General features: G+C 40.3%; 1 protein-coding gene across 1 annotated transcript; it reads left to right on the top strand.

The window, feature by feature from the left end:
- The first annotated feature begins 152 nt into the window (after window positions 1-152).
- TNFSF10 (TNF superfamily member 10) lies at window positions 153-25,361 on the top strand. Its single transcript, XM_058187258.1, has 5 exons — window positions 153-445; window positions 15,385-15,525; window positions 16,677-16,725; window positions 17,954-18,058; window positions 23,970-25,361. Exons 1-5 carry the CDS (start codon window positions 323-325, stop codon window positions 24,422-24,424), a joined length of 873 nt encoding a protein of 290 aa, XP_058043241.1. The 5' UTR covers window positions 153-322; the 3' UTR covers window positions 24,425-25,361.
- The last annotated feature ends 616 nt before the right edge of the window (window positions 25,362-25,977 follow it).

Raw genomic sequence — 25,977 nt, 5'->3', positions numbered from 1 at the left:
GACAAATTCCTTGTGTGTCCAATCACACTTGGCCAATAAATTCTAAATTCTATTCTATTTTCCCAACTTCCCAGAGACTTCCCAAAACTGCCAAGCAGGCGCCACCGAGAGAGAGAAAGGAAAAGGAGGAGGAGCAAAGAGGGCTTTGAAAGACGAAGTCCGGACGCGGCTCCACCTTAACCACCCCAATCCGAGCTCGGCAGGCCTCTTTCTCTTTCTCCACACAGGGACAGGCTCTCCCACCGCCCGTCCACGCTTTCTCTCACTCGTGCAAAACCCCCCACCCCCCTTTTTTTGTTGTTGTTGTCCGCCAGCGACCACCATGGTGGCATCCGGCGGTCCCAGCACGGGCCAGACCTGCGGGCTCGTCCTGATTTTCGCCGTGCTCTTGCAATCCATCTGCGTGGCGATCACTTTCCTTTATTTCACCAACGAGCTGCAACAGGTCGGTGCGACGTTCATGGGTTCGTTTGGCGGGCCGAGGAAGCGGCGGCTGCGGGGGGGGGGGCGCGAGAAGGGAAGGTTTTACTGCTTGCAAAAAAAAAGAGGCTTCTTCGGGGCCCCCCCTTACGCTTAATATAAATATATTACTACTTAATACCTTAATAGGTTAGTAGTATAGTAATCTAAGCGTACTTCTACTTAACGCTTGCAAGAGGGGATGCATGTCCTTTTGCAACTTCCATCGGATTTGCTGCAAAACGCACCGACCCGATCTCTCTTTTTTTTTTAACCTTTGCAATTTAGGTCGCTGGCCAACCTGGCCCCGATCGGCTACTCAAACAAAGCCCACGTTGCTAAGGATCGCTCGCCCAATGCATCGCGAATACTTTTTTTTTTTTCTCAGCTGCTATTTAGTATCCCCAGATCTGTAGCTTTCTGGCTCTTCTCTGGAATCGGGCCTTTCGCCCCACCGATTAGTCGCTTTTTTTCGCTCATTCCTTCCCCCCGTGCTTTGTTTTAGCCAAATACAAGTTACTTCGCGCCCGACCGAATCCGCCAGTCGTCCCTTTCTTCCCTTATCCACTTTCTTTCCTTATTTAAGCTTGCTTATTACTCTAGAGTAAACCCCATCAAGCCCAGCCGGGGATTAAATTGGCAAGAAACGCTCATGGCTGCAGTGCAAGCAAGCGGAAATCCTTTGTGGGTTGCCTTTTTTTTTTGTAGGGGAAGACAAGTCAATGGCGGGAGATGGTCTTTGGTTTTAGCGGGACTGAACTAACCAAGAAGGTTGTGCCGTCTCTGGGTTACTGTACTTATTTGCAAAGAAACGGTGCAGCGCCTGCAAGTCCTGTGCTCCAAATAAATGCACAGCGCCTGCTTGCCTCCTGTCCTAGTGTTTCAGCTGAACACTTACAATGCATTAAAGAATACGACTCAGAACTAACCATGTTTTTTTAAAAAAAATAACAGGCAGCCATTTCTTCCCCCTCGCCCGAGAGGGTTAAAAACTTCACAAAAAGCCGCAAAACAGATCGGCCTTTGTTTACCTCAGTTTTAAAAGTGGGCTCCCTTTGTCTTTGAGAACCTTCCTGGGTTTTCTGCCGTACATACATTGGCTTCTGGTGTGAGATTTGAACTCTACAGAACCATGGGGTTTGTGTTGGTATAACGCAGAGTTTCCTAAATAATTTGGCAAGCCCCAACTACCCAGAATTCCCCAGCCAAGAGTGTTGGGAAAGTTTGAGAAACAAGTTTGGAAAATGCTGGTATGGTGCCTATTCAGCACTTAAGGGAGCAATGCAATCTCTGTGGGTTTGGTTTGTTTTCTTAGTGGGTTTTCTTTTCAAAAAAACAAACAAAATGCTGGGAGAATGGTATCTACCCATTGGGGCATTCCAACGAGATAAAGAGTTCTATTTCTGCACCAAAAGGCAGTGTACAGTAATTTCTTCGGACCAACCGGTCCTAACTGAATTTCCCTGAAGCATTTCCAGTCTCGTCTTGCAACGTTCAGTTGTGTGTTTAAAAGTTGTTGCATTGCACAGGTCTCGCTGCTAAGTTATCTTGCCACAGTTCTGGATTTCAATGGGGGAAAGTTGAAATGTTTCACTTCTCCACTTTGAAAAATAAACAATTGCTTACCTAAGCAGAAAAAAAAATGATTAAAAAATTTGCTGTTTAACTCCTGTAGGACTGTTTCCAGAGGAACAGTACAGATGAAACTAAATCAGCCCCATTCTGTTGTTTAGGCAAGGGGAAGGGGGCTAAGCTTGCATTTGACTTCTTCCTTCCACACATTTCCACAATTCCAAGCACATTTCCTGCAACCAGCTGATCAGGAAAAGCAAGGGAGTTGCCCATCCTGCCTACTTCCCATGCTTTTCTCAGTGGGTTTTCTAAACCATTGGCTGGATTCACACATGGCTTTTGTTTTACTAGATCCTGGCTTGTTGAAGAAGGCAGGAGAACCTGGTACTCTGGAGCTCAAATATACATACCCCCAATGGGTAGAATCACCTATCAGTGCTGAAATAAAAAATAGTGGGATCTCTTTATCTCAGCCCACTGAGGAGCAAATGGGAGGAGGGGGGGATACAGTTTGAGGCCCCAGCTCCCCTCCGTTTCCTTGGTATTCAGGGGCCATTGCAGTCACAAATGCTGAAGAATTGGGAGCAGGAAATAGCACTTTTGTCCTGCTAAAAACCACTTTTACAAAGGACAAAGCCCACTTTAAAAGGACAAAGCCCAGCCAGCTCTTCCAAACCCAGGTAAAACTAGCACATTAATCACCCAATGTTGCCAAAGGTGTATCTCCATGATCCCATCTGTCTGGACCACGAACTTTTAGTAGACCACAACTACCTACCTGCTTACCTGAGTCACTGAGCAGATTAAATAAAATTGCCCTATATATTTGGCTCCAAGACACTGGGAAGAAATTCAAGGTATTTGTCTGATACCTGTTTGTTACCTTAGTGGCCAACACAAGAATGATGCATTTCTTGTTTGGAGAGAACTAGTACCCTTACGAACAAAAGGTGTATACACCTTATTCCTCCAGGGGTCAAAACAGGTATTCCTTGTTTTTGCCTTATGTACACTTTTCAACACTGGACTACCGCCTATAACCTTTGGTCAGCAAAGGTTATTGTTAAAATGTCCCAGATTAGCCTTTGCTTTCTAAACACTGGAAGGTTGTTATTTTGCTGAAACATAGTGGACTATGTTCCATGTCCAGGTTCCTGTTATGATTTGAAAGGTTCTTTTGGGACTTTGCCAGAGGCAGAGGGGTTGGGTTCAAACTCAGCACCTTTACTCATGCTTAACTGAACCAGAGGTTAGTGAAATAAGCCAATATTCAGGATTTTCACTAGATCAGAGGCTAACCAATGCAGCCTGTACTTGCCCAACACTGGAGGCTAAAATGTGGTAAATTACATTCGCTTGCAGTTAACATTCATGGAATCCGATGAAAGACTATGCTACAACATGCAGTGTCTTGCAGCACAAATATTGTTGATGCAGCTTTTGTGCTTGGTAGTAGAAATTGAACTGGTGCATTCCAGGATGTGTTTAACAGCATAGGCTCGAGTTACTTATTGTCCATTTGCATGAATTGATGTAAAGTAATTAAAACCTAGTTATGCGGGAGAGCTGAAAAAACTAGATCTGGGTGGGGAGGAACAAGAAGACTGACTCTTTCAGAGAAAAAAATATATCCTACCATGGTTACTTCAGTCAAATTTGTGGTCTCTTTCCATAGTTCTCTATATGAAACGAAATATAGGTAACACCTAATTGATGTGGAATTAAAAAAACAGAACCCAAAGCAAATAACCCAGGCACACTTCAATGTTTATTGTTCAGTACATACTGTTAGGGTTTGCCTTCTCTTGTAGTAACACACAGACACACACACATCTAGAAAAAGACAAACACTGATATTTATACCTTTCAAAAAAGGAGGAGAACCTGACGCAGGCATGCATTTATATGATAGATGAGCCTTGATTATTTGCTTTGGGTTCCTACATTTTTTATTCCACATCAGCCAAATAAAAGGGTGTGTTCTTATTTAAGAAGCCTTCTAAAAGCCCACTTTTGCTTATCTTCACAAATTTTCCAAGCAAAAACAAGTTTGTTGAACTAAAGCCATTATTATCTGAACATAATTGATCGTCACCCCATGGGAGGCATCCTGGGAATTATCGTAGCTTGGATTGTAATTTTTCTTTAAAAGATAATTTTTTTAGGCTGTAACATTTTGTAAAGAGAACGATTTTGAAGTGCCTCCAGTAGTAAAATGGGACTTCCCTTCATAGTACTCTGTTTCAAACCATCAGTAGATTCAATCAAATAAAACAGGAAGGGACTTTGGAGGTCTTCTAGCCCAACCCCTGGTCAACCCCCCCCTGTTTCATTTAGCACTTTGCTTTTGAAGCCTAGGAATGTGGGATGGGAAGTTAAAACTTCCTGCGATTGTTCTGTTTTTAACGATTTTAACTACTCAAACAGAGGATTAGAAAATAGGGTATTTTAAATTAAATATGAAATAAATGAGAAAAAATAGAAATAATTCTTACAGTATTAAAATAATTGAGCATGAACCAGGGAGTTGCAGTGTTTCTAAAAAATTCTTCAGACAGGCCAGTTTTATTATTTATGTTCCTCCAGATGTTAGACTGCAATTTTCATAATTTCTCCCCTTGGCTACAGTGGGAGGTGGAATTTAACTGAACTGTTGCTGTTCCTGAGTGGTGGAAGTTAAAGTTCAGTTTGTCCTGAAGCTTACATATAGTTGGACTACCCCTTCATACAGCTGCCTCTCCTGATCTCCCCGTTTTTTCTTTCTTGACATCTGTTTCCCGAAATAACAATTGCTGAATTGTCTAGGCAGAAGCTAAACCCAGCTACATCACATTTGCAATGCTTCATGCTGTGTGAAACTTTTAATACTTCCCAAAATGCTGTTTCTGGGGAACTTTGTGGGTGTCAGAGTACAATTATATAAACCCAGCATTTCTTGAGAGGAAAAATGTCCAAGGAGGAAGTATTATATAGTAGTATATAACTACTATATAGGAGTTATGTATAACCAAGAGCTGTGGTGGTGCAGTGGTTAGAATGCAGTACTGCAGGCTACTTCTGCCAGCAGTTTGGCAGTTTGATACTCACCAGTTCAAGGTTGATTGAGCCTTCCATCCTTCTGAGGTCGATAAAATGAGGTCCCAGATTGTTGTGGGAAATATGCTGACTCTGTAAACGGCTTAGAGAGGTCTGTAAAGCACTGTGAAGCGGTATATAAGTATTATTGCTGTTATTATTGATCATTGTACAATCGGCTAGATGTTCAGATTGGGTTTGGCATTTTGTCTACCTAGTCCAAGGACCTGGGATAAGCAGATCTGGATGTTTGACGGTGTTACAGATATCATCACAGGATGGAAGCTGTTCCAAGTAAAGCTGCCTTCAGCAGTTGACTGATGGCGAATTTGTCAATGCCAGTGGTGTTCAAGTGGTGCTCCAGTTGTTTTGGGATTACACCCAAGGTGCTATTGCTATTGGTACTATCCTTGGTTGTCTTTGCCACAGTCGTTCTATTTCTGTTTGTAGGTCTTCGTATTTTGTTATCTTCTCCAGTGTTTTCTATTCTGCTGTCTCCAGGCATTGCCACATCCACTCTTCAGACTTTTTTGTTTTTCTTAATTACAATTGTTAGGTCTGGGGTGTTATGTGGCAGGTGCCTGTATTATTATTATTGTTGTTATTGTTAAATTCGTTTGCTGCCTTTTTTGCCATGGAACTACTCTAGGCAAATATGCATTGCTAGACATCACAGTTTCCTGAGTATTGTGAAAATTCATTCATATTCTAGCTTTCAGAGGTGAAGTGTGATTGCTTGAAAGGTTCCTGATTGGCTGCTCATCTTTGGGCACTGATCTATGACCGTTCAGGGCCTGATTCAAAATCTGAATAGTGGAATTCATTCTGCAAATGAGAGGAGAGGACTTCATCTGCAATTCTAGACACAATTTTGTTTCAGGAACTCCCTCAAGTTTATTCTTAAGTCATGGAATTGCTCTTTGTCACTTTGTCACTGAATGCCACTTTTGATTTGAGTCTTAAACTAAGCCAGGGCACATATATGTCTGTATGGGTTAAAATAACTTTTAATCTTTTGGTTGTAGGAGAAAAGAAAGCTGAGTTACTAGAAGGAGAGGTTAAATGTGTCATCACTTTGCAGTCATTGCATTGCCACAAGAAACCCAAATCTACCTCCCCCCTCCCCGAATTCCATTATCTAGTGCCAATTTAACTTTGACTGCTAGTTGACTGGATTCTTGTACAGGTAGTCCTCAACTTAGGACTCAAAGTTTGAGGATTGAGCCCAAAGTTTCTGTTGTTAAGTGAAACATTTGTTAAGTAAGTTTTGCTCCATTTTACGACCTTTCTTGCAACAATTGTTAAGTGAATCACTGCATTTGATAATTAGTAATTCATTTGTTAGGTAAATCTGGCTTCCCTATTGACTTTGCTTCCCCCTTGACTTTGCAAAAGGTGATCACATGACCTTGGGACACAGCAATGGTCATAAATATGAACCAGTTGCCAAAGCATGTGAAGTTTGATCACATGATCATGGGGATGCTACAAAGATTGTAACTGAAAAATGGTCACTTTTTTCAATCCGTTGTAACTTTGAACGGTCACGGAATGAACTGTTGTAAGTTGAGGACTATCTTTATATAGGTAGCAATAATAAACTTAGACTTGGAATAACTTTATTGTCATTTAAATGTACACTAATTGGCATACATTAAAATGAAATTCTTCAACTCTTCTATGATTTGAATTCAACTAATGCTCCTGATTATTTGCTCCTGGCATGGGTATAGTTTTATGGCTAGCCCAGGCGTGTCCAAACTTGGCAACTTTAAGACTTCCCAGTTGAAGTCCACAAGTCCACAAGTCTTAAAGTTGCCAAGTCTGGACACCCCTGGCTAGACAATACCTTACTTAAGCTCTCCTATTTTCTCTTGTTTTTGAAACAAGAAGCATTGATTATAAAGCAAATGAAAAAGACATTTCACCTTTATGGAGAATATATCTTTGGTATAAATAGAATTTGTTCCTAGTTCCTAATGCTGCTGCTTCTGGACCCCTTCCTGTGCCTCTCTTCCCCTGTGCTTTCTCCCCGCTTTTTATCTACTTGTTAATTGTGGAGGATGCCAGAATTGTTGTCTGTCTTCATTTATAGTGAAAAACATTTGGATAATGCGACTTTATATAGGTCTCCCCCAGATGTTTCTTTTCTTAGAATTGTCTACGGTCAGTTCAGACAATGAGACCACAGAACATAAACAGAAAGGATGAGTTATCACTGGAGCCTGCCTCCCACATAGAGCCTTTCGGCTAATAGCAAGTTTTGTCTTTTGTGAAATGAAAATAGCCCTGGAAATACCCAGAAAAAACGCAGCCTAACTTTCAGTCTAGAAATGATACTTCAGTGCACAGTTAACTTTTATGGAGGGGGAAAACCCCACTGTAGGTGTCTTCCCTTACCTCTTATGAGAATGCATTTTTCTCTTTGAATTTCCAAGTTTACTGAGGCAGTGGGAGAGGTAGGTTCCCACAATTTCCACAAATTCATCTGTCCGCCACTTGGGAACCGTGTCTTCCTGTGGCTGTCTGTTTCTCTGGAATCAGCTGGAGAAGAAACTGCAGAATTCATGGGTGTCCCCTTGACAGTTCTGAAAAAATTCCTTAAAAACATTCTTTGGTTTTTGCACCCCCCAATTTCCACTCTTTATTTTTTTTTAATTACGAACTGTACCCATTCTACTTGTGTTTGTGTCTGTTTCTAACGTTTGGGTTTTTAAGATTTGGTTGCAAATGGCTGAACGTTTTGAGTAGTCAGCAGGATGCCGGGTTAAATAAATAAATAAGCGAACTGGGGAAGGAATCTACTCCAGATGTGAAGAATTGCATTTGCTGGGCTATCAGAGGATGATGGGTATTGTAATCTTGAAGGATTGATTGTGTGATGGTTCCTGCAGGCTAGCCTATCAATTTATTCTGTTTATTCAGTTTGGGCTTTTTTTTTGCAAGATAGGCTTTTTTCTATCTTCAGGGCTGATGGTTTCCAATAGAGGTAAAAAGAGTTTCTCACAAAGGGTTTTTTTCCTGCTTGATGTTAGAAAAAAAATAGGATGAAACAAATAGACGATGCACCCAGCTGACTGGCTTCAGTTTCCGATTCTAGCAACAACTTCCTTCTTTTGCGTAAGAGCAATTCTGGCAAGAGAAACGTAGGTAGCGTATAACCTTGTATAATATATTTCTCGTACTCAGTCGTCTGAAAAAGCAGCCCATTTTTCACGGGATAAACAGGTCTGTGTATTTTTCAAGGTGGCCCTATTACCGTGGGATCAAATCAGTGGCCTGAAAAAAACGTCAGCATTGCAGCAGGAAGTGATCAGGCCAAAAGAATATTAGTAAACCACCTTATATGTAAATTAGGAACATCTGCTAGTTGTTCCTGATTTACACTCTGCTAGATGAGGCTTGGATCCGCTTCATCCAGCTTTCTGCATCATACATAGTGTTGTGGTCCGCCAGCAGCCTGCGGAGCTGGCAGTGGAGTCGGACAGTGAGGAGGCAAGGAACAATAGTGGATGACAATCTGGATATATCTAAGAAGCTTTAGAGATAGGACAGGAAGGCAACAGTTCTCTTTCCTGGTTGGTTGGTTGGTTATTTATTTGATTTATACTTTGCTTTTCATTCAGGAGCATTAGATGGTGCACATAATACTTCCTCCTCTTCTTTTTCCCATCACACATTAACAGTGTGAGTGGATTGGATTGAGTGTGACTGGTCCAAAATTATCCATAGGATTCCATGGATGAAGATGGAGCAAAACTTGGGTTTACCCATACTGCCTCCTAGTTCTACTGGAGTCTCCCTGGTCTACTCTTTAGTCTACTGGAAGACTAAGCTGCACAATCCACTTTCTATAGTCTTTCTTCTAAAGGGAATGCTTCTCTAATTCATGAATTCTTTGGTTGCTCTTCATGCTGCATTTTTTTAAGGCACCCTTATAAAGCACGATCATAAACTGTTTCTCCATTTGCCAAAGTAGAGCCAGGAAAATATTCCCTTCTAACTTGGGTGGCTTTTGATCAAAGTCAGACCTAGGAAGTCTTTGGATCTGGCAGTAGCTATGACAAAAAGGCATGAATCCTATGAAATCCAAAGTTGAATAGGAATTCTGGCAACTGACAGTGAGGGAAGATTGCACCTTAAATCAGGACAAGCCAAAACAGAAATCTGAAGCAGGCAAGTCAGCAATGACTGCCTCTGCTGTCAGCTTTGGAAAGCCCTAAAGCCAGATACATTCAGTGGCCCAACCGTGTTGCTACCTGCTTGGCTTCCTTTCATCTTACTTCCCACCTTCTTGTTTCTCAGACAGAAAGTCATTCAGCAAAGAGACTGGCGCCTTCTGCTTCTCCTCCCTAAGGAGAAGACCAGGGAGCCAATGATAAAGACCAAATATAAGTCTGTGGGCTGTTATGAGTGTCCCCATCTAATATAGGTTTTGACAGGTCTCTGATAACTCCAACCTGGACATTAACTCTGGAGGTATTTGAGAAAAGCATAGCTGATTAGCATTGGGAGTCTTCCAGAATATAGTTAAGATCTGGGGGATGTGAAGGTCATTAGGACTTGTAATTTCCTATTTCTGTCTCCATCTTCATCCCCATCTCTCACTTCCATCCATCCATTATCGGTCACTTCCATTTCCCAGTTGTGTAAAGGCATTGGAAGTTCTGGAAGCCCTGAAGTGACATTGGGTAGTAATTTTAAGAGTCCATAAAACTAAATTCAAAATATTTGATATCCAGTTATTGAGATCAAATATTGAGGAGGAAAGATTAGATACCCAATATTACATTGTAGCAGGGGTGAAATCTACTTACCTTCCCTACTGGTTCGGAAGTGCGCACATGCGCACGCCAACCCTCTGCGCATGTGCAAACCCTTCTGTGCACACACAGAGGGTAAAAAACAGATTACTTCCTGTTTAAAACCAGGAAGTAACGACGGGTGGGTTGGTGGAGCCTTGAGCTGCCATCGCTACTGGTTCTCCGAACCACTGGCTGTCATTGCTGCTGGTTCAGCTGAACTGGTCTGAACTGGGAGCATTTCACCCCTGCCTTGTAGACGTTTGTTATTGTTGAATTTCACTATAGCAATGATTTATTGTTGAATTTGATTATAGCAATGATTTAGAGTTTGGAATTTGTTTAATAGCCTAATGGGAGAAAATATGAAGAAAGATACTGAAGCAATGGTTTTGTTCTTTTCCTCTTCTCCTTTTGTAGATTCTAGAGCAGAGGTCTTCAAACTTGGCAGTTGCTGGCTGGAGAATTCTGGGACTTGAAGTCCACAAGTCTTAAATCTGCCAAGTTTGGGGACCCCTGTTCCAGGGGGTCTTCACTTGAGTAGAGGGCATTCAAAAAGTTGCACGAAAAGGTGCTTTCAAGACTAAAAGTTGAAAGCTAACCAACATCTGCTCCTCTCATTTTGCAGACTCATATTTCCTCCCTCAAGTTATTCTACCCAAAGTAGAGATTCCTTTTCAGTCTGCCTTGAAATGACACGAGGGATGAGTTTAGGGGAGAAGTGGTTTTGTCTGCCACTTGTGGCTCAGTTCTATAGTACAGAAAGGAAGATTCAATCTTGGGTCAACTTTGAGAGGAAGTTTGATGGGTGGGTTTTTTTTTGTTTTTTTATTTTATTTTATAGATTATCCTCTGAACTTTTCATACCTAATTATTGATCTCAAAGAGGCTTCATTACAAATTCAAGAAATGTTTGACACTGTTCAGAAAAGCAGTTTGTGCCATCTTCTTGTTGCATGGTGAGAAGCCCCCATACTTTTACAGATAGTCCTTGACTCACAAGTTCGTTTAGTGACCATTTCAAGGTACATCAGTACTGGAAAAAAAAAAGACTTAGGACCATTTTTCACGCTTACAACCGTTGTAACATCCCCATAGTTATGTGATGAGAGTTCAGATGCTTGGCAATTAACTCATATTTATGATGGTTGCAGTGTCCTGGGGTCATGTGATCACCTGCCATCTTCTGAGAAGCAAAGTCAATGGGGAAGCGAGATTCACTTAAAAACCTTGTAACTAACTTAACAACTGTAGTGATTCACTTAACAACTGCAGCAAGAAAGGTTGTAAAACAGCAAAATTCACTTAACAACTGTCTCTTACCAACAGAAATTTCGGTTCAATACTGGTCGTAACTCTAGGGACTACCTGTATAGATTTTTACCCTTGTGTTTGAAACTTGATCATATGGCAGTGAGTGGAAGCATCATGGACCATTGTACACTTATATCACTTTGTGAGTTATGAATGAGGAATTGTTTCTGTCGTTGATGGCCACAGTAACTCTATTTCTGGATAACCTATAAAAGCACAGATTTGGATTGCATGAAAGTACTCGGAGCAATAAAATGAAAATAGAGATGGAAAGATGGAAACAGCAGGAGAATGAAAGTTATGGATAACTGTAGAATGTTACTGGGAAAGCATGGAAAAACTCTGAATCCGGTCGATGAAGCAAAGATGACATCTTTCATTGAGTTATGCATAGGTATGTACATGTGTGAGGATGAATTACATGAGGTTGGTTGGGGCAGGAAAAAGCTAGTTTAGGGTAAAGATGGAGGCAAAGTTTCCATGTGAAGAATTTATAGATATTCTCCCTTTTACGTAGTGTAATGTGTAATTGATTACTTTTGTATTTTAGGACATCAATTTTGAGGGATGCTTTAGAATTTATATTGGGTGAATAACAAGAGGGGAATTAGCAAACTGAGTAAATAAAGACCAAACTAAACATACTGTCGAATTTGTTTTATACAGATTAGTCACCAGATGAAAACAGAAGAGCAGATGGATAGCCGCCATAAAGTTGAACTGAAGATCTACAAGCAAGTTAACATGAAGGCTTCAGCTTTCTTCAAAAGCTGGGCAAAGTTCCATTATCCAGTATTTTCAAGGTTCCCTATGAATATCCATGATTTTTTTTACAGTTTTGGGTATTAGACATAAACGGGTTGTTACAAATAGTATGTTTTTTCCTTGTAACTTTGATGAATAAAGTTTTTACTTATTTTTTGTAATAACTTGGCTGTTTTGCTTATTTGAGTTTCCTGAACAAAGTAATCTAATTTAGCAGTTGCAAATATTTTCTGCTGGTAACGCCCCAAAACATTAATAGGTCATTATAAAAATTTAAATAAATAATTATCATATTCCTCATAGTAGCATCTGTAGAAAGGCTGTGCTTTAGAGGCCCGTGTGCTCCTGGCCAGTTACTCTTCCTCTTACTTTCTGTGAGACATGGAATTCAAATAGTTTGCTTTGAATCAGAAATAAAATTTACTTATTTTTCTAAATAATAAGTTCCAGTGGAAAGTGAGTAGTGCATTTACAAGTAAAGAATAACATTAGTGGGCTTTTAAAGCAGAGTTAAAGTCCAGTTCTAGATAAACATTTTGGGTTGATCTTGGAACAAAAGAGTAGCTTATCAGGTTGAAATAGCCTTGGGACCTTTATTAGGCCCAATCAAAAAATCACAAATGAAAAACATTTGTGCTGGATTTTTTTTTCTTCTGGGTAAATCTCAAACAGAACTCAGAAAATGGAATATTGGGATATTCAAGTCTCAAAAGTCTGCATGTCATAAATTCTGTATTTTGCTTAGTGCAGGAGGCCAAGTCATACAGTAGAATATCTGTCACAATTGCATGATTATCACAGTAGCCTTTAATGTATTGATTTCCCTTTTAAAATAGATTTAAACATACAATTAAGATCAAGAGCTGAAATTTAAATGATCTGCCAGTTCTGCACTAAAAGAGAAAAGAAAGTGCAAAACGTTCTAAGTTTCAAACAGTTGTCTTGAGATGGAAGACTTACTGCTCTGAGTTTATTGGAAGTATTTCAATACTTCGGTTTTGCAAAGTGATCTATTTGGAATTTAGAATACTTTCCAAAATGGGCACAGTGCATCCAGTAATTTTGGGACAGCTGTTGCAAACTCAAAATGTTTTAACATGTCACCAAATAGTAGGCAGGATCAGGATGGAAAAAAATATGCAAGGGAGAAAAACATATTTTTAGCCTACTCTCACCTTAAATGGTGCAATTCTTAAAGAAGCATTTTCCCAGTCAATTTCAGTAGAAAACCTACCATACCAAATTCAACAAGAAACTGAACTAGATCTGCAGAAGGTTATTGCAAGAGGCGTACACAGCTACCAACACAGTTGTCCTTCTTTGACCGAGAAGGCCTAAATTTTCTCATAAATTCAATAATTTGTCCATGAAGACAGTTTGATGGGTTAGAGGCTTGGACTTCATGATCAAACTGCATATCAAGATATTTCAAAGGCTCGTCTTGTAGAAATCCATGGGAAATCGATGCAGCTGTCCTGCAAGAGAGAATTTTGTGGTCCAGTAACTGTTTATAAAGATGGCTAACCTTCTGTGTAACCCATTTGTCATCCTGAGGTGGTTGTGAGGGGGGAAAATGGCAGATGGAAGGAAAATAAGACTTCCTTGTTCAACTTGTTTTTGTTTTTCATTGGATTCCTTGTTTTGGACCACACTGTTTTTGTTCAGTTGCATTATAATTATAGTGTTCTATGAATAAATTTGATTTTCATTTGTGAAGACCTTTTAAGAGGGAGGTTCCCATTCTGCTGTATCTTATAATACCCTATTTTCTTTCCTGATTTTTCCCCCTGCTTCTTTTGTCTCTTAAAGTGGATTAATAAAGTTACGTAAATAAAAAATGTATATATTTAGTCAATTATTTTTCAGATGGATTTGACACCATTATGGGAAAGCCCCTAAAAGCTACAGTACACAAAGACTACAATCTGAGGGAAGTTTATTCCAAATTCCTATCCCAGTGGGAATTAGAATAGAATAGAATAGAATTTTTTATTGGCCAAGTGTGATTGGACACACAAGGAATTTGTCTTGGTGCATATGCTCTCAGTGTACGTAAAAGAAAAGATATGTTCATCAAGATGCAACATTTACAACACAAATGATGGTCAATATATCAATCATAAGGATTGCCAGCAACAAAGTTACAGTCATACAGTCATAAGTGGAAAGAGATTGGTGATGGGAACGATGAGAAGATTAATAGTAGTGCAGATTTAGTAAATAGTTTGACAGTGTTGAGGGAATTATTTGTTTAGCAGAGTGATGGCCTTCGGGAAAAAACTGTTCTTGTGTCTAGTTGTTCTGGTGTGCAGTGCTCTATAGCGTCGTTTTGAGGGTAGGAGTTAAAACAGTTTATGTCCTGGATGTGAGGGATCTGTAAATATTTTCACTGCCCTCTTCTTGATTTGTGCAGTATACAGGTCCTCAATGGAAGGCAGGTTGGTAGCAATTATTTTTTCTGCAGTTCTAATTATCCTCTGAAGTCTGTGTCTTTCTTGTTGGGTTGCAGAACTGAACCAGACAGTTATAGAGGTGCAAATGACAGACTCAATAATTCCTCTGTAGAACTGAATCAGCAGCTCCTTGGGCAGTTTGAGCTTTCTGAGTTGGCACAGAAAGAACATTCTTTGTTTTCCTTTTTTGATGATGTTTTTGATGTTAGCTGTCCATTTTAGATCTTGCGATATGATAGAACCTAGAAATTATTAGGGCAGTTCTGGTTTTGGATTTCCAATTCTCTGAATCTTTGCCACTCTGGTGGGAGCTGAAATTAATGGCAATTGACATTTTAAATCAAATGGAAACTCCTGGTTTACCTACTTGGTTTAATTAGATCAGCTTTCTAGTTATTTTTCACATACTTATCTGTGGTGGCAAGCCTGATATAACATAGTATTACTTCTGATCAGACATGTGTCAGCCTGCCTGGAAAATCAAATAATGGTTGAGAGCTTTATTACAACCTGGGAATTTCAGCAAAATCACCAGAGTGGATCAATGATACAATTGCTAAAATCCCCACCCATAGGATTGTGAATGAAAGCATCTCATACTTGAAGTTTGAGATTTGCAGAAGAGGAAAGCAGAGATCTGTTAAGACTCTGTGCTAGACTGAACAGATGGAAATGGGTTGATAGTAGCTTCCTGTTACTGGTACCAGCGGCCTGATAAAAATAATAAGATCATGAAATACGTTTAAAATGTAAGCTGGGATTCTCTAGCAGCCCAACACCGATAACAAAAATGGAAGTTGGGGGGTTTTTTGTGTCTAAATGTCGTATCCAAAATAAACATTGCCGATGTTCAGTTACTGTACTATTCCTACTGTACGTGTTCCTGCCTCTACAGTTCCATTCATTGAAATTAACACTTGGCTTCCCTCATTTTTCTAACACAGCTCCGAGAAACCTACGCAAAGAGTAGCTTTGCTTGCTTCACCAGGGAAAATTTTTTCCTAGAAGATATGGATCCAAATGATAAAGAAGATGGCGATCCCTGCTGGGAGGTCAAATGGCAGCTGTCAAGGCTCATTAAAAAGGTACTCCTTTTTTAAAAATACCTATCAGTATTGTGCCAAATGGAAATCAGGCGACATGGATTTTACTCCTTTCTAAGATTTACAGTTTCTGCTTTAATAGGATATGTCTGAACTTTCTGGGGAAAGCACTCAAAATTCTAAAATGCAGATACCGTATTTCCCCCCAAATAAGACAAGGTCTTATATTAATTTTTGCTCCAAAAGATGCATTATGGCTTATTTTCCGGTTAGGCCTTATTTTGCGGGAAATACAGTACTAAACACCTTCGTCTGCTGATGGTCTTAACTGGGGCTTATTTTTGGGGTGGGGCTTATATTACGAGCATCCTGAAAAAGCCACGGTGTGGCTCAGGCTGTAAGAAGCCTGTTATTAAAACACAGCTGCCTGCAATTACTGCAGGTTCTAGTCCCACCAGGTCCAAGATTGACTCAGCCTTCCATCCTTTATAAGGTAGGTAAAATGAGGACCCAGATTGTTGGGAGGGCAATAACTTGACTTTGTAAATATACAAATAGAATGAGACTATTGCCTTACACACTGTAAGCTGCCCTGAGTCTTCGGAGAAGGGCGGGATATAAATGTAAACAAACAAACAAAAAATCATACTAGGCCTTATTTTCCGGTTGGGTCTTATTTTCGGGGAAACAGGGTAGAAAGGGTAGTTGCAATCAAATATTCCACATTGTCAAACTTTAATGCTCATGGGAGATATTTTGAGAGGGAAAAGGGCATCTGTAAAAATTATTCTAGGTGATGTGTTTCTCTCCGTTGCTGACTTGAGCTTCTCCAGGGAACAAGTTAAGGATTATGCATGGTGTCTCCTCCCCATTTTTTTAAAAAAAAGTTGTCAACTTTAACAATCACAATTTTCTTGGCTAAGCAAGAAAGTTGTTAAATGAATTTAGCCCCATTTTACAATCTTTCTTGCAACACTTGTTAAATAAATTGCGTCAAAGGTTAAGGTAGTAACATAGTGAATCTGGCTTTCCCATTTGGCTTATCAGAAGGTTGCAAATATATTTAAATATCAACAATACTGGCTTTATCTCCATACACCTTTCACAGAAGAAGGTTCCTTAGACTGTTCCAAAAATATTTTGGGGGAGATGAAAGGATATAAATTCAGTGTAATTTTAATTTGTAATTGCAGATGGTGGCCAAGAATCGTGCAGAAGAAGGAACATCAGCTTCAACACAAGGTTGAGAAAGTTTATGATTAATGATTCATGAATGGCTTTATTGTTGCACTGAGGAAATGAATGAGATATTCATTCAAAGACAGATTATGATGTAATTGAGATTATTTAAAGAAGCTGAACGTGGAGCGCTCTGCAGTAGGAGGCACTTCTAATTGAACTGGTCCTTCCTGCATTATCCCTAAGTGGATAAGGAGATAACATTTATGGAGGCCACAGTCAAGTGGCAGAGCACAGTTTAATTTGCAGAAGGTGTGAAGTTCAGTCTTCCTGTAAGTGATGGACAAAAAAAACTTTTACCAGTGTTCCCGAGTAGATGCCAAATAAATATGTGGACATTTTACCTCACTACAGTAGTGCGGAAGATGAAAAGAAGAACCAAGCCATCACCTTTGCTGAAAGAACAATTCCATTGTGTTCTTCTTCAATGGTTTCCATTTTAACTAGTTCCCTAAAGTGCTAGACTTCCCTCATTTTCTTACAACAACCATGTTGCATTTTTTTTGCAGTTATATCTTTTTTATACTGTAGTATTAGTACTATAGCCTCTTATAGTCTGACCTGTCTAAGGAAGCTTCCTACATTCCTTCCCATATAGGTGGTATAAGCATCCATATATCTCCCAAAGGTGGTTTTTCAGGAGGCAACTGAACTTCCTTCTTTTGAGGATATTTCACTTCTCATCCAAGAAGCTTTTTCAGCTCTGACAGGATAGTGGGGAATGGAAGGATTTATATTCCTGGCAGACAGCTGGCCATTTGCATCCTTTTAGAGGGTCCCCTTCCATTTCCCACTATCCTGTCAGAGCTTCTTGGGTGAGAAGCGAAATGTCTTCAAGTCCATTTGCCTCCTGAAAAAGCACCTTTGGGACAACCATGACCTGGATGACTGAGAATCTCTACAGACGTCCATGTATCTGTTTCATCCTTTCCTGTAATATATAGTTATGTAGCTAAATACTTACGGCACAGGAAAACAAAACGACGACATCCAAATAAGGCAATACAAGATGCAAAGGAACGAAGAAGATTGGGTTTACCTGATACAAAATTATTTTTTGCAGCTTGTGATTTAGGTTGGATGAAAGACTGGGGGTTTGCTGAGGAATAGAAGGACACGATCTAAGATGTGGGTGGCATGGATGTTTCTGGTATGACAAAGCTAAGGTTAACATAGATTTTAAGAAGAGTTCCAGGTGGGAAATTAAATATTGGCATTTCTTTCTATCCAGACAATATTTCTCTAGATACCATTGCAAGAGACGCACCTAGGAACCCCCGAGTCGCAGCTCACCTCACCTCCAGCAGAAACGCAAGGAGAGCTTTATATGTACAAAGTAAGACATTGCCTTGTTCTGGGGAAAAGTGCCTACTGTTTAGATCAGGGGTCTCCAACCTTGGTCCCTTTAAGACTTGTGGACTTCAACTCCCAGAGTTCCTCAGCCAGCTTTGCTGGCTGAGGGACTTTGGGAGTTGAAGTCCACAAGTCTTAAAGGGACCAAGGTTGGAGACCCCTGGTTTAGATGAATGGATTTATTTCTTTTATAGATAGGTGGCAGTGCTTGTCTGAGCTTGGAAGCTAAGCAGGATAGGGCCTGGTTAATGGTTGGATGGGAGATTTCAGGTGAGTACCTTTCCCATTGTTGTGGGCTGAAATCAAAATATATTTCAGGCAAAGGGGGAAACCACTTTCATATTTATACAGACACAATAAAGCTGCTTCATTGCATCCCTATAAACACCAGGAATCAAACTTGACAATATCCTTTTCCTTATGAGAAAGAGAAGAAGCTGCTGATTACATAGCAAACTCTTACATCCCTGTTTTTTGTAAAAGTGAATCCAGAAAATGAAAGCAAAACTATATTGGGCAGACCCATCCCCCCAAAAATTAATGGGCTTTTCCCAGGTAGGAACATAAACTTGATACTTTGCATTATGTCATAAAGTACTTCCCCTTCATGGATTACTGCCTTGTCGTGGCGAAGGGGCTTGCGTAGCTCTATGACGCTATGAGCTAAACCGTGCAGGGCCAGCCCAAGACGGGCAGGTCATAGCAGAGAGCTCAGACAAAACGTGATCCACTGGAGAAGGAAATGGCAACCCACTCCAGTATCTTTGCCATGAAAACCCCATGGACAGTACCAAAAGGAAAAAAGATAATGATGCCGGAAGATGAGCTCCTCAGGTCGGAAGGTGTCCAATATGCTACTGGGGAAGAGAAGAGTGCTGGTACTAGTAGTGCCAGAAAGAGCGAAGTGACTGGGCCAAAGCCGAAAGGACGCTCAGCTGTGGATGCATCTGGTGGTGAAAGGAAAGTCCGATGCTGTAAAGATCTATTCTCCATAAGAACCTGGAATGTAAGATCCATGAATCAAGGCAAGCTGGACATGGTCAAACGAGATGACAAGACTGAACATCGACATCTTAGGAATCAGCGAACTAAAATGGACAGGAATGGGTGAATTTAATTCAGATGACCATCAGGTATACTACTGCGGGCAACAATCCCTCAGAAGAAATGGAGTAGCTTTCATAATAAAAGAATATGAAAAGCAATACTGGGATACAATTCCCAAAATGACAATGATCTCAGTTCAAATCCAAGGCAAACCATTCAATATCACAGTAGTCCCAAGTCTATGCCCCAACCACTGGTGCTGAAGAGGATGAAATTGACCAGTTCTATGAAGCCCTACAGCACCTTATAGAGTTAACACCTTATAGAGTTAACACCAAAAAATGATGTCCTTATCATTATGGGGGATTGGGATGCTAAAGTAGGAAGCCAAAAGAACCAGAATAACAGACAAGTTTGACTTGGAGTACAAAATGAAGCAGAGCACAGGCTGATAGAATTTTACCAAGAGAATACGATGCTCATAGCAAACACTCTTCCAACAACCCAAGAGACGACTGTACACATGGACATCACCAGACGGTCAACACAGAAATCAGATTGAGTATGTGCTCTGCAGCCAAAGATGGAGAAGCTTTATACAGTCAGTAAAAACAAGACCAGGAGCTGACTGTGGCTCAGATCATGAGCTTCTCGTTGCAAAATTTAGGCTTAAATTGAAGAAAGTAGGGAAAAGCATTAGGCCACTCAGGTATGAACTAAATCATATCCCTGATGAATATACAGTAGAGGTGACAAAAATATTTTAAGGAATTAGATCTGATAGACAAGAATGCCTGAAGAACTATGGACAGAGGTTCGCAACATTGTACAAGAGGTAGCAACTAAAACCATCCCAAGGCAAAGCAAGAAAGCAAATGGATGTCTAAGGAAGCTTTGCAAATAGCTGAGGAAGGAAGGGAAGCGAAAGGCAAGGGAGAAAGATATACCCAACTGAATGCAGAATTCCAGAGAATAGCTAGAATAGATAAGAATGCCTTCTTAAATGAACAGTGCAAAGAAATAGAAGAAAACAATAAAATAGGGAGGATGAAAGATCTCTTCAAGAAAATTGGAGATATGAAAGGAACATTTTATGCAAAGGTGGGCATGATAAAGGATCAAAACGGCAGAGACCTAACAGAGGCAGAAAAGATTAAGAAGAGGTGGCAAAATTACACAGAAGAACTATACACGAACTTAACGTCCCAGATAACCAAGATGGGGTGGTCACTGACCTCAAGCCAGACATCCTAGAATGTGAAGTCAAATGGGCCTTAGGAAATCTGAGTAACAACAAAGCTAGTGGAGGTGACAGTATTCCTGTTGAGCTATTCAAAATCTTAAAAGACGATGCAGTAAAAGTACTACACTCAATTTGCCAGCAAATTTGGAAAACTAAACAGTGGCCACAGGATTGGAAAAGGTCAGTTTACATTCCAATGCCAAAGAAAGGCAATGCCAAAGAATGTTCAAACTATCGCACCACTGCACTCATTTCACTTAAAATCCTACAAGCTAGGCTCCAGCAGTATGTACCAGAAGTGCAGGCAGGATTTCGAAGAGGCAGAGGAACTAGAGATCAAATTTCCAACATACGCTGGATCATGGAGAAAGCTAGGGAGTTCCAGAAAAACACCTACTTCTGCTTCATTGACTATGCTAAAGCCTTTGATTGTGTGGACCACAACAAATTGTGGCAAGTTCTTAAAGAGATGGGAGTATCAGACCATCTTATTTGTCTCGAGAAACCTATATGCGGGTCAAGAAGCAACAGTGAGAACTGGACATTCAACCACTGATTGGTTCAAAATTGGGAAAGGGGTCTGGCAAGGCTATATTCAGATTGTAAAGAAATATGGAAGCTTCTTGGGTGGGACTGCTAGCCTCAACAACTCTCAGAGAGTGAGCTAATGACCAGATAATCACCAGATAACTGCAAAGAATATAAATCCTTCTGTTCCCCACCGGTCAGTTAGAACTGAAGAAGCTTCTTGGATGAGATGTTTTCAGGAGGAAAAACAAAACAAAATTCAGTTGCCTTTTGGAAATAAAAGTACAGTATTTTTCGGAGGATAAGACGCACCTACCCCCCCCTTTTTTTTTTGCATTTATATCCTGCCCTTCTCCGAAGACTCAGGGCGGCTTACACTATGTTAGCAATAGTCTTCATCCTATTTGTATATTTATATACAAAGTCAACTTATTGCCCCCAACAATCTGGGTCCTCATTTTACCTACCTTATAAAGGATGGAAGGCTGAGTCAACTTGGGCCTGGTGGGACTAGAATCTGCAGTAATTGCAGGCAGCTGTGTTAATAACAGACTGTCTTACCAGTCTGAGCCACAGAGGCTTTTTGGTGAGGAAAACAAGAAAAAGAAATCTGCCTCTGCCTCCCAGCAATTTTGCCTCGTTGCAGCAAATAACCTGCTTTACTTTCATTTTCGTTTTCAGCATAGCTTGATTAGCACAAGAAAAAAAAATCTGCTCCCAGCAATTTACCTCCTTGCAGCAAGCAGCAGAGGCCCACACAGCAATAGGCAATCCCTGCAGCCTGAAATAGCTGAGAGTTGGGAGGCCGATCTAAAGGACAAATAACTTGTGCTAATTAGGCTGTGCTGAAGCTGAAATGGGCTGTTGCTGTTTGCTGCAAGGAGGTAAATTGCTGGGAGGCAGAGCCAAAGGGTGGGGGCCAGTGGGAGGGAGGGGCTACATTCGATGTATAAGACGCACCCAAATGTTCACCCCCTTTTTTTTGGGGGGGGGGAGGTTATACTCCAAAAAATACGGTACCTTTGAGACAAGCATGACCTGGATGATTGAGACATCACATTATACTTTTTTGCCCAGTTAAAGCTTACAGACCTGAGAGTTTTAGGATACATGGATGGCCTTGAAACACACATTGTGAGAGAGGGACAAATTTGTAAAGGGGATTTAGAATAACAACCAGGTTTTTGGTTTTTTCCATTTCTTCACTGTGGGCTGCCTTCGTACGCTATGCAAATGTGATACATAACTCAAGACAAAGTTAATACATTAAGAAGGGGCAGACCTGGAGACCAATCCTAGTGGGAAATTTCTGGGGTTCCCAGAAGATTTAACAAACTTGGCTCAGTACCCACCATCCTGGCCTCTCCACTAGTGTGAAGCAAACATTTTCAGGTTCTAAAAACCAGATGAAAACAAGAGTGGATGAATGCAGTCTGCTTTCCTGTGATATCAGGCTTGTGAAACCTGGACTAGATGAACGTAATTATTTCAGTTAAATCAATTTGCATTAAAATCAGTGGAGTGGAAGTTAATTATCCCTGCTTTAAGTTGTAATTATTTCACTTGATCAAGGGGTAAATACGAGAGTTTAGATCTAGCCCATCATAATCTTTTGCTAGATACGGTTAATTATTTAATGTTCCTTCCCCCAAATAAAGAAGTAGGCATTATTATACAGATTCTTGATGTATAATGTAGAGCAGGGGTCTCCAACCTTGCTTTGCTGGCTGAGGAATTCTGGGAGCTGAAGTCTACAAGTCTTAAAAGTTGCCAAGGTTGGAGACTCCTGATTTAGAGGCTACTTGTATTGCATTTTTAAGTAAAGCCAAATCCTATATATATAAATATATATAAATACGCTATTTTTCAAAAGCATTCCTATTCTCTCCATGTAACCTTTATGTAACCTAACCCAAATTATATTATCTATATGCAAGACAAAGAGTTTCTAAGGGGAAATTCAAATGTGAATCCAAAGCAGCCCATGGAAACTAGCGAGAATGTTCTGGCCATAGAATATAAGATTAGTACCAGGCCTGTAGAAGAAATTAGCATTGTGCAGCCTTTTTCCTCTCTGATGGCTCGCGTTGTGTCAGATGGCCACGGGAGCAGGGAATCCTGGGAGTTGAAGTTCCAACACATCTTCAGAGCGCCACATTGGGAAAGTCTGCAAGGTCAAGTAGTCTTCACCTTAATGACCACAGTTGAGCCCAGAATTGACATTCCTTGAGTTTTGGCCCATTTTACGATCTTCCTTGCCACGGTTGTTAAGTGAATCGGTGTTGCAGTTGTTAAATTAGTAACCAGGTTGTGTAAGTGAATTTGGCTTCCCCGTTGACTTTGCTTGTCAGAAGATAATCACGTGACACCCCCCCCCCCCCAGGACACTGCAACGGTCATAAATATGAACCAGTTGCCAAGCATCCGGATTTTGATCGTGACCATGGGGATGCTTCAATGGTCATAAGTGTGAAAAATGGTCATAAGTCACTTTTTTCAGTGCCGTTGCAACTTTGAGCGGTCACTAAGTGAACTGTTGCAAGTTGTGGACTACGTGTAGAGTCTTGGAAGAAAGCTGGTTCAAAGCGTTGATGAAACTTTCCATTTTGCAACTTGCACGTCAACAGTAATATGGGTCACTTTCCTTAATCCATATGAATGGTGATCCTACATAAATGGCCATTGGGATTTAGGAGTCATATATTGGAGTAAAAGCTGAGTGGTACGGTGGCCTCGAGGTGGAGCTCTCACCTCACAATCAGGAGGCTGTGAATTTGATCCTAGCTAGAGGAAGATACTTCTCTGTGAGAATATATCTGCTGAACAAAACTCCGTATTGGCAACAGGAAGGGCATCTGGCCAGTAAACACTCAGCTCCATTCAGTTGCCCAGACTCCACCCCACCCCACACGGGATTATGGGGTCATTAAAAGGAGATGATGATGATAATGATATTGTAATAAAAGCTGCTAAGAAGATGCAAAGTTTACATTATTTGCCTTTTAAAAAAAGAGGTGGGATATATTTAGCGTTTTACATGCCTAAACTATTTCATGTCTTTTTCAATCTATCACAGGTACCCCTATGAGAAACAATTTGGGATTTAAAATAATCTCTTGGCAACCTTCGGTGTACCCTTCCTTTCTTCACAATATATTGCTGAACAATGGAGAACTTATCATACAGCAACCTGGATTTTATTACATTTATGCACAGACTTATTTTCGTTTCCGAGAATCGGAAGGTGTTGAACCCAATGCAGATCCTGACTCGGAGAGCACTAGGAATCCAAAGCAGATGGTTCAGTACATTTCCAAATTTACAGAGTATTACCCAGAAGCCATCCTGCTAATGAAAAGTGCAAGAAGCAGCTGTTGGTCTAAAAAAGCAGAATATGGACTATATTCCATATACCAGGGCGGAGTGTTTCAGTTAAGAAGAAACGATAGGATTTTTGTCTCCATCAGCTACGTAGAACTGGTGGACATGGATAAAGAAGCCAGCTTCTTTGGAGCCTTCCTGGTCTCTTAAAACAAAGATGAGAGAATCATTGGACATCCATAAAAGAAGTTGTGGAAGACCTGAAAAATTCTGCCTTCTAAGTACAGTAAGAAGTAGTTGCACTATCCACGGAATTGGATGAAGTATTTCAGTTGCCCTGTTAAGCACCACTGAGACCAGTTCAAGGTCCCGTTATCCAAATTCCACAACAAATGTTTGGCAGGCTACAGATAACAGAAATGCTAACAAGCTGCTTTGGGTCCATGAACAATCTTCCAGGGATTTTGGGTTTGGTGTTTTTTTTGTTTGTTTGTTTGGAACGGGAAAGTTGCATTTTGATTTGTTTCAGCAAATTTCTGTTGATCAGATTATGCATGGAATCCATGCACCTAAGAAGACACAAGTGATTTCAACCTGTACCGTCTTGTGGGTAGTTGTCACCCTGGTGTGGGTTGCATTTGCTGAACCGACTCTGACAACAGAGGGTAAAGGATAAAGCAAAATAGATTCTCTAAGTTCTTTCCTTTTTTTTTTCACATCAGAATGATGTGACAGCTGAATCGTACATTCAGAATAGCCCCCATCCAGAAAAGTACCATCTCTGATCGCAAGAGAAGAAAAATCCCCTATTGGAAAGCCGCATCCTAAACTCGCTTCCATCGAGGGGAACATTCATATACCTGCACCCCCTTCAGGCAGCTTGAAATGGTAGAGTCCCAGAGTAGGCTGTACCATGCAATAACTCCAAACAAGCTGTTCCTTTTGTGAGAATGGAAAAAAAATGTGAATCCCATTTGGAAAGAACTGGTTTTGCTTCATGTTCCAATTGGGCCGAACGGATAAAAATGAAACCTAAGAGTCAGATTACTCTGAGGCTGGAAACAGGCTTCAGATTAGTTGAGTATCTCCTTTTAATGCAGGAACATTTTTTTTAATGAAAAGGTTTATTTTTAAGGTTTGTATTTTTTTTTAAAAAAAAGAAAGCACGCTAACAAAAATCAGGAGAATCAAAGCAATTATTTTTTTGCAAAGGTCCAGATGCAGTAAGATACGAACTGAAGTGAGGGTTGTAATTTTGATGAGCCAGAGTGAATCAATAAATGATGCCTTTTGTTCTTGTGAGAATTAATGTTATCACCTGTAGACCATTTCTGAAGACACTTTAAAAAAAAAAAAAGTAAGTAACTTGCTGTAAAAGCAGTGAAATCTTGCTGAGAGTTTACTGTTTTATTCCAGAAAGGTAAGTGACGGTTAAAGAAGCTCACACTTCATTTAGAACTGGAATCACATAACTGTTCAGTGCTGGATAAAAATCCATTTATTTCTGTAATGCCAAATAGTACCAGATTGGTATTTAGTAGCAGTCACCATGTAGCAATAGTGTTATTGAAATGCTATGAAAATCTTAACCTGCAGCATGTTGTTGTTGTTGTTTTTGCCTTGTGATTGACAAAAGAGTTGCCAATTGCTTCTTCAGCTTCTACAGCACACCCCTTTGATGTACACAGCTTAGCGAATACCATTTTTCATGGGTCTGTTGTGAAACTCCCTTTGCCGTTATTGATGTGGTTTTTCATGTGATC

This window comes from Ahaetulla prasina, chromosome 6 (assembly GCF_028640845.1).
Source record: "Ahaetulla prasina isolate Xishuangbanna chromosome 6, ASM2864084v1, whole genome shotgun sequence".
Classification (NCBI taxonomy): Eukaryota; Metazoa; Chordata; class Lepidosauria; order Squamata; family Colubridae; genus Ahaetulla; species Ahaetulla prasina.
Note: the sequence above shows the minus strand (reverse complement) of the source record. Positions and strands in the feature narration are given on the sequence as shown.